The sequence below is a fragment of the Tupaia chinensis genome, unplaced genomic scaffold (genome assembly GCF_000334495.1).
Source record: "Tupaia chinensis unplaced genomic scaffold, TupChi_1.0 Scaffold145685_1, whole genome shotgun sequence".
Classification (NCBI taxonomy): Eukaryota; Metazoa; Chordata; class Mammalia; order Scandentia; family Tupaiidae; genus Tupaia; species Tupaia belangeri.
The window spans coordinates 3,192,753-3,202,663 of NW_006205542.1; the positions used below are offsets into that span (position 1 = coordinate 3,192,753).

The following is a 9,911-nucleotide window of genomic DNA, read 5'->3' on the forward strand; positions in this document are numbered from 1 at the left end:
CGCCCCCCCGCCCCGCCCCCGCCGATCCTCCGCAGCGGCGGCGCGCACAGACGCTTTCTTGGGACGGGCCCCCAGCGCGCTGGCCCCGGGCGTCTCCTGGGGACCACGGATGCTGTTCTGCCGGGACCCCGGCTCTCTGGCGCGGCCGCGGCTCCCCGCTTTGGGCCTGGCGGCCTTGGGAGCAGCTGGAGACTCGCTGGACTCGGGCTGGGCACCCCTCGCACTTCGCGCGGAAACCTTGGGGGTGGCGGCTTCGGCCTTCGAAGCTGCTGGCGTCGTCTTTGAGCTCCGAGGGTCCATGGCTGGCGGTCACTGCTCCTGGATCGAAGAGTGGACTTCGGGGGTGGAGGAGAAGCTGCGGGAGCAGGAACTAGCTGGCGCGGTTGGAAACGAAACTTAAAAATCGCGGGAACACGACGTCTGTGGCTGGAGCGTTCTCACCAAGAACCCCACGCTGTGAGGTCACGCGGTGCCACACCCACTCCAGGAAGGGACGGGGCACCGCTGCCCGGCAGCTTGGAGATCTTCTGGTGCAACCGGTGTCACTGGCTTGGGGATCACGCAGAATGCACCCGGGGAAAGCGGACTTGGATGGACAAGTGCATCTGCTAGCATATGGCCCAAAGCTATTTTGGTAAATTACATAACCTTACATCACATTTGAAGCTGACAGAGAGACTTTTTCAATCTAAGTTCAAATACAAGGGTTTTTAATACTTTTTTTTTTTTTTTTTTTTAAGAGATGTGTTGCTGTAAGGCTCATGCGTTTCTGGGAGAGACAGACAGAAAGTGAGAAATCACTCCTCAAGGGGGATGACCACGCTGCCATCTATTCTCCTCCATTCTCTCAGGATTTTAGGCACCAGGTATACGTGCCTGGCATGAGTTTAAGGTGCTGAATCCAGGACTCGAACCACAGTCTGTTTTCAGAGTCCAGCTACTACTCCATCTGCTAATCCTTTTAATAAATTATTAACAGTGGGCCCAGCTAGCTGGTCTGGCCATTAGGGCAACTGGATCTCATCTGACTGACCTGGCCATTAGAAGCCCCACCCAGAAGGCTTGAAAAACACGTGGGGTGGGACCAGCAGTTAGTAATGGCTATGTCGCTGGACTCCCATGTAATCTACCGCGGTTCGTGTCCCGGACCCGGTGGCTTAAACTCACGCCAGGCATGTGCGAGCGTGCCCAAGATCCCAAGAGGAAAATGGAGAAGGGATTGTGGCGTGATCATCCCTCCTGGGGGGTGATTTCTCGCTTTATGTCTCTCTGTCTCTCTGGTGAGCTCACTCGCCCTATAGCAAAAACCTCTCCAAAAAATAAATTAATTAAAAAATACCATGTGGGTGTTATCCCCACAGCTGGAGAAATGGAGAAGGGACTGAAGTGTGGCCATGCCCACTAGGGGTGCTTTATCCTGCTCCCTCTCCCCCTCTGTCTCAAAAGGATACTTGCCTCCTGGCAAATGAAGGGGGCAGGGGGCATAGAATAACAACAGAAAATAGTCAGCTTTCACAAAATGGAATGAGATCAGGATTGCTTGTAATTAGTTTTTTTTTTTTTTGAAAGGTTTTTGCTATAGGGCACACAGAGACAGAAAGCAAAAAATCACCCCGCCCCCCCCCATGGTCATGCCTCAAACCAGGTCAACTACATGGGAGTCCAATGACATAGCCATTAGGCCAACTGCTGGTCCCTATCCATCGGTTCTCTAAAGCCTGTTGACTTACATTTTAAATCATCCATGCTGCTTTGGCTGCTGTGATTTTAGACTATCTTATATAGACTTTTGAATTTCTTTTTTCTTTTCTTTTCTTTTCTTTTCTTTTCTTTTCTTTTCTTTTCTTTTCTTTTCTTTTTTCTTTTCCTAATCAAGTGTGTTGAGAGAGACAGAGAGAGAGAGAGATGGACTTGATGCTGCAACCCTCCAGCCTTCAGTAGTCTTTGCCATAAGGCAAGAACCATTATGCCCCTGAAATATCTTTTTTACTTTTTAGAGACTTTTGCTATAAGACGTGGGTGCTTGCCAGAGAGACAGAGAGCGACAGAAAGTGAGAAATCACACCCCTAGGGGGATGGCCACACTGCAATCCCTACTCCTACATTCTCCTCTTGGGATTTTGGGCATGCACATGCCCTGTGTGAGTTTTAATCATCCTGTCCCAGACGTGAACTGCGGTCAACTACGTGGGAGTCGAATGGCATAACCGTCACACCATCTGCTGGTCCCTCGAATGTCTTTTCTAAAGCCCAGCTTCCTATTTTGCAAAATCTCTCATTAGAAGGAAAGCACTGAATTCAGAATGCATTAATTACTCGCCCCACTCCCCTTTTCTTAAAGTTGTTGTTGTCATAGGGCATGTGCACTCACAAGAGAGAGAGAGAGAGAGAAAAGTGAGAAATCGCTCCCCCACCAACTCCCCGGGGCAATGGCATTTCAATTTCTTCTGTTCTCCTAGGGATTTTGGACACATACATGCACTCACATACATGCACAGACGTGTGCATTTGGGCTGGGTGCAGAGACTAGAACCACAAAATTGGTCACATGGGATCCAGCATCTTAACCACTACACCACCTGCTGGCCCACCCACCACCCTTTTTAACCTTCTTTACCACTTTGCAAGTGTATGCTTTCGTGATTCTGAGTACATTGACATTGTTGTGCAATTATCACACAACATCTCTAGAATTCTTCGTTCTGCAAAACTGAAACTCAATTTTCATGAAACAAATAATTTCCGATTTCCTCTTCTTCTCAGCCCGACACCCATCGGTCCTACTTTTGTCTCTGTGATTTTTGTTTTCTCTGAGTAGCTTTTATCAGTAAAATCATACACTTTTTTTGAGAGTGGCTTATTTCATTCAGCATAATATCCATAGCAAGGTTCATCCATGTTGTAGCATTTGTGAGAATTTTCCTCCTTTTTAAGGCTGAATAATATTCTGTTATGTGTAAATAATACTTTATCCATTCGTTGACCAGTGGACAAATATTACTGGTTACTCTATTAACCTATTACAATTTATATTTAAAGATTAAAACACTGATGACAGTCTCATGACCATTTTTATACATTTTTTAAACTTTTTATTTTTGAAAAAAAAATGTAAACAATGAGCATCTTGAACTTTGCAGTTACAAACATGAATTTCTGACTTCAAAAACTGTTCATCCTCAAGTGTTTCTTAATAACACCATCAACTCATTCTTAATCATTTTATTATTGTAAAAATTGTGTTACAATGTGATTTTTCAGTACATGAATCCAATGTGTAATGATTAAGACAGGGTACTTAACATATCCATCATCTCAACCATTTGTAACATTGTATATGGTAAAGCTGTTAACTATAGTCTCCCCTACAGCTTTTGTAACACTAGACATTGTTCCTCCTATGAATCTGCAATTTTGTTTCTATTAATGTCTTGATTGCTTTATAAAAGTGTTTCCTAGAAACCAGTATGTTGATACATCCTTCTCTTTGGCACAAAGAGGTTTTTTAACACCTCAGGACAATGAGCCCTAGTTTGAATTGGGATGCCATTTTCTTTTGTACAGTGGAAGGAGGTGCATTGTCTTGTCAAGTTCATTCTTGAGCAGACCAATTTCAGGAATGACTAAGATGAAAGATGAAATGTAGAAATTCATTTCCTTCAAACTGCAAATGGACTTCGACAGTCTTCCAGGCTGCTCAGGGGTGTGCCCAACCCATTCTGAGAAACTACTCTGCAGTTTGTTTTCTCCAAGGGCTTCAGATGCTTATTGTGGAATCCTGTAATGCCCGCATGCCTGGATTAATGCTCTTCTTGTTCAGCAGTGCCCAAAGTTCTCCCAAGTCCACTAGTGTTTTCTTATCTAAACATATGTAAGCAACAGTCCACTGACCCAGTTCAACTACCCTAGCTGGTTCATCAAAGGTGGTCAGTTTGTTCCATGCTCAATCTCGCTGCAGCAACCAGTTTCTAAATCACAGAGGGAATGACTTTTCAGTTGAGTCTTGATATAGAGCTTGGACTTTTCCCTAGCAGGGAAAAACCAAGAAATTTGTATGTGGGTATGTATTTTATCTAGTTGATCTTATATCTAATTCTCTTTTTTCTTAATTGCCAAAGAACATGTAAACTTGCCAGAGATAAAGAGACAAAGAGAGAGAGAGAGGAGAGAGAGAGAGAGAAAACACCATCCTGTCAATAGAACACAGTCATATCACAATCCCTTCTCCATTTCTCTATCCTATCAGGATTTGGGACACATACACACACATGCCTGGCATGTTATTCAAACTATGAAGGCCAGGATTCAAATGATGGTCAGGGGTGTGGGATCCAGTTCCCTTAACCACTAGGCTATGGGGCCAGCCCAATGTCTTATTCTTTTTGTCTCATGTTCATCTCTAGTAACTCAACAATAAATATTTGAGTGCCTACTTTGTACCAGGCTCTGTTCTAGGGTGTTCAGATATACTATATTGATAAACACCATCTTTGTCTTCCTGGAGCTTATTTACATTCTAACAGGGAGAAACAGAGTGAACAATAAGCATACAACATAGGTAAATTCTTGGGACCACCAGATGGCGTAATGGTTATGTTGCTGTACCAGCAGCTTAAAATTCACACCAGGCATGTGTGTGTGCATGCCCAAGATCCTGAGAAGAGAATGGAAGAGAAGCGATTGAGGCATGGCCTTCCCCCATGGTGGGGGGTGATTTTTGCTTTCTGTCTCTATCTCTCTGACAAGTGCATGTGCTCTATAGTAAAAATCTCTCACCGACAACAGAGATAAATTCTCTCATGTCATAGATAATGATAAACTTTATTGAAAAAGGAAAAAGTAGTGCAAGAGGCATAAGGAATAGTGAAATATTAAAATACTGAGAGAATGACATTTAAGCAAAAATTTAAATGAGGGAATATCCAGGGAAACAGAATTGTAGAAAGCCAGATGCCAAGGAATGGAAAGTAGCACTTGGAGAGATTAGGAGAACTGTTTGTTACATCGGCAGGCACAGAGGATTACCACTGGAGGTTGAATACGGTCTTTTATGGTAGAATTGGGGAACCCACCTATGCAGCGTCAAAAGGAGGAGGCAGAGAAGCAGGAAGACTAATCTAGTCAAGGTACTAATCTATTCAAAGTACTAATCCACCCAAGGTTTTCAGGTTACCCTTTAGCTCCTGGGAGGGGCAGTAAGTTTCTCTGAGGACAGAAACCTTAGACAGCTATCAGCCCTGAGTTATTCATGAATTCAGGGTCTCTCCATATCTGGAGTGTGGTTTAAAAACAATAGGAGTGTTAATCACTCTGTTTGCTCTTAGGCAAAGGAGGAGAAGGCAATTTTCTAGTCATAGGAATTTAACAGTTAATAATGGAGGAGCTTCTCCAAGATGGAGTCTCTCCTGCTTCATTCCCCACTCTCTTTTATGGGGATCAAATCATTGATTCCTCAGTATCAGCTAGAGGGCAGGGTAATAGTCTCCTTTGTCAGGTAAGAAGTTTCACCTAATTTAAAGCCCAGTTTGAACTGACTTGGGCAGATTCCATGGTCTCCAGTTGCTGGGCACAGCTGCTCACAGTGGGAGTGTCTGGTCGGACTGGCTTGGGCCTATATTCATGGTATGCAGTCACTAGGTTCAGTCGCTTATAGGGAGATTGTAATAGCACTTCCTGAGACAATGCAAGCAGTTTATGGAAGCAGAACGCCATTTGGTTAGGTACTTACAGAAATAACAAAATTTCTCACTTTTCTCAAAATCTCTCAGCCTCTGGAGTGACGGGAGTAGGGTTGTTGCTCTCTGGTCTCTGAAATATTGTCCAAATGGGCCTTCCTGGCTTTTTTTTTTTTTTTTTTTTTATGGACCAAGGCCCTGGTGGGTCCATGGAAGCAGTCCTCTTGGCTTCAGTGTGACAGACCTACAGGCTAACTTTAACAGTGGTAGGAGTAACCAGTACAACTATGTTTTTTGTTTGTTTGTTTGTTTGTTTAGCTATAGGGTGTGTGTACTCGCAAGAGAGACAGAGAGAGACAGAGAGACAGAAAGCATGAAATCACCCCCAAGGGGGTTATGGCCATGCCACAATCCCCTCTCCTCCATACTCCTTTAGGGATCTTGGGCACGCACACACACGTGCCTGCCATGAGTTTAAGCCGTGGTGTCTGGGACTCTAACTGAGGTCGACTACATGGGAGTCCAGCAACATAGCCATTACGCTAACTCTGGTCCCACAAGTACAATTATGTGAGGCCCCATCTAGACTAGTCGGAGGGGTTCCTCTCTTTTAGTTGTTTTACTGTATATAACATTTAAAGATAGTACGATTAACTTTAGAACATTAACTTGATTAATTTTTGCAACTCTTTCTTAGACTCGTAACTCAAACCTTCAACAACACAGTTTAGACCTTTTAGTTTTTGTCCTTTTTCCTTCCGCTCTGAGCCAGCCATTCTATCTCAAGACAAAAACTTTACTACACAATGTTCCTTTTATATAAAACCTTTTCCTTTTAACCTGCTCCACTAGAAATACATTTTTATAGCTATAACCCTTCTTTCGTTTTTTAATCTTATTCTCTTTGTTTTTACCTTTGCAAGTTTAACCTTAAAAATTACCTTAATTTAACAGGCAAGTTCAATTGCAAACATTTACTCCATTTACATTTACCTAATTTTTGTTTAACTACTGTTTTAAGTTATTTATAGAAAAAAGCTATTTACTTAAGGTGTTTTTCTTAGAAGAAAAGTAAAACCAGGCTAGGCTCACATTAGCTAGCCTTATTTCATCTAGGGACTGAACTATCAGATACTATAAATTTTCTCAGCATTTCCCAAGTTTCTCCCCCCGCCCCCTCCCCGCCTCGGGAATTTGATTCCTAAGGGAGCCTTGTCTGAGGATTTAGAATTTACCTGTGTGCAAGCAACACATTTTGAGACCCCCCCATTGAGAATGCTATCCAGACTAGGCACAAAGTAATTTTGTCCTAACCAGTTTAGCAAGCTTTGTTTTTCCCAGGCGGATAATCTTGTGTACCTGATCTATGATGACTCACTCAAAGGCCTTGGGGACTATTGGCCTGCCATCTGGTAACAGCAACAGAGGGTCTGGGCCTGGAAATGCCCCCCACACACACACACACACACACACACCACCAGTGTAGGAGGGCCAGGATAGGAGGATGGAGTCCAGGGTGGCTACAAGAACTTTTAGTTGCTGATGGAGATATCTCCCCTCCGGGTAGGTCTTATAATTTTCTCTTGTCACATGGTCAGTCAACCAGTTTACTACTGTTTTCTCTTATTTTTTTTATGAGTGTACTTTTGGAAAAAAACTTAACCTCTGATTTAGACAGAAATTAATCTTAGTCACTTTAAGGGTTACCTGAGGCTTGTCCAGTGAGATTATCAGCTGTCCAAGGGGAGCCCTTGTGGTCTCGGGCCCCATCAATCCTGAGTTTCAAAAGCCAGCATGGACTTCAGACGTCCCGAGCTCCCTTCAGAGCTCAGTGCATTCTGTCTCGTCTCTAGTGTCCAACTCCACACTGGGGATAAGGGCCCAGTGGGGGACATGGGGATACCAGTCACGGGCATTGTTCAGTGGGGGACATAGGGATACCAGTCATGGGCATTGTTCAGTGCCTGGGCTGCCCACACTGGTAACAGAGTTTCCTCTGAGGCAGAGGTTCTGATCTGGGCTATTTCCAGATCCTGCTCTCAGAGAAGTTCCCAGTCTTCAGGATTACCGGGAACCAGCAGTTAGCGTAATGGCTATGTCGCTGGACTCCCACGTAGTCGACCACGGTTCGCGTCCGGGACCCGGTGGCTTAAAACTCACGCCGGGTGCATGTGCATGTGTGCCCAAGATCCCGAGAGGAGAAAGGAGGAGAAGGGATTGCGGCGTGACCATCCCCTCTGGGGGGTGATTTCTCGCTTTCTGTCTCTACGTCTCTCTCTGTCTGTCTGGTGAGCGCATGTGCCCTAGAGTAAAAAAAAAATTAAAAAAAAAAAAAAACTCTCCAGGATCACCACAAGTAACTACTAGGTGCTGTTAAAATGAGAGTTAAATCAAAGGTTAAGGTGCCTTGCCAATTTTATTATAACACTTCTCTGAGATATTTGGGAACTTTTCTGATAAGTGTTCTGAATTATCCCTACACTGGGAAGTGGACCTAAGTTTAACAGATCCTGCAAGGAGCAGCTGAGTACTGTCAGTAGGGCGAAGCCCAGTTTACACCTTTACAAGGCATCTGCCATAATGCCTATACAAAAGGCCTAGCCCTAGTCTAAATTCTTGTTTTTCTAGCTAGACCTCTTGATTATTTAACTGAAGGGAGGGGCCAGTGGGGAAGAGGCCTAACTAAAAGAAACAGAAGGAGTACAAGGAGGCAAAGGATTGGAGGAGAGGACAGCCTGGAGCTCTAGCTTTAACTTGTCTCACTCCACTCCTTGAGACTCCTACCCTACAAAGCTGTTAGGAGTTTTCTAGCTTTTGTCTCAAATAGATAGATAGATAGATAGATAGATAGATAGATGCCCAGTTTTTAATAACTGCCCATGCTTATCTTAACCTCTTCCACCTTGGGAAATTCTATGTTTTTAGAGGGGCTATTAAGCTTGTAAAAATACAATTTCATACATCTATCTCGATCAATTTTTTTTTCTGGCAACCCTAACTTCTAGCATACACCAGCAGCTTATGAACATGTACAAACAATAACAAAATTTGTTTAACAACTTTTTCAGTATTAAACTGAACAATCTTACTAATAGACCCTCTCGATATTTCTTATAAAATGTAAAGACCAATAATAGGAATAACTAAAGCATGTTAACTTAACAACAAGAATTATAAGGAGCACTCAGAGAGAACCAGGCAATGATGTTTCCCTGAGTCCATGTTTCACATTGGATTTATATCCCTTTATACTAATTTTACCTCTTTAACTCAGGAGCATTGCATTGACTACTTAGCATGCAATTTTGTGAAACATTTTACTTTTCCTTGGTTAATTTTGGTTTAACAGTTTAGAAAACCAATCAGTTTACATAGAAAATGAAGATTTTATGCAGTTAAATTATTAGATTTTTTAGAAACCTGTGCTTGTAAGAGTACATTCCCTGTCCAACCTCTTTGTGAATTTCCTTAAGGACATAACATTAGGATTATAATCGTAGTTAATGCTATGACAAAAATCCATACCTGACAAAGAAATTTGGTTATACATACCAGTTTAACATAATAGCCTACCATTAGTACCTGGGAATTTTACATTATTTTGAAACAATGCATACATAGACATACAAGTACGTAATATATTTATACATGCAACTAAAATATAATACCACGAAAACTAGAATTACTTAATTTGACAATGCTTTCCATTTGTATCCAGCATATAAACAATAATCCCAATCGGTTTAACATCTCCTTTTTGGATGTTTCAGGGGCCCTCTGTAAACATCCTAGAGTTGCTTTGAGGTCAAATATCCTATGTTAGCACTAAAACTAAAGCCAGAAAAAGCTAGTCATGAATTTGTTTCCCTGTTAGATATCCACCATGTAAAATGCTAGATATCCACTATGTAAAATGCAACACACAACACATAAGTACTAGCTGTTTCATTCAACCAACCATATTAAGATAAACATGATGTTGCCTGATTAATAAGAACCTAGACAAAATATATGTTGGAAATTGTGAAGACTTTCACTTATTAATCTTTTCCTTTCATTACATTTGAAGCCAGCTCTTTCATTAAAGTCATATGAATTTGAAAACGATTTAAACTAATTTGTATGAGTGCTCTTTTTAAAATTCTATTTAATTTAATTAATTAATTTAGTTAGTTATTTTAATTTTACCAGACTCAGTGGGGGAGAGGGGGAAGGAGAAAGCAAGCCACCAGCTCT

General features: G+C 42.4%; 1 protein-coding gene across 1 annotated transcript in view; it reads right to left on the reverse strand.

Moving 5' to 3' along the window:
- The window catches only part of CGAS (cyclic GMP-AMP synthase), an 18,354-nt gene extending 17,736 nt beyond the window's left edge, over window positions 1-618 (reverse strand). Inside the window, exon 1 of the mRNA XM_027768227.1 lies at window positions 4-618. Within this exon, the coding sequence (XP_027624028.1) occupies window positions 4-300 (297 nt within the window). The 5' untranslated portion in view covers window positions 301-618. The remainder of the gene's footprint in view (window positions 1-3) is intronic.
- Between the last annotated feature and the right edge of the window lie 9,293 nt (window positions 619-9,911).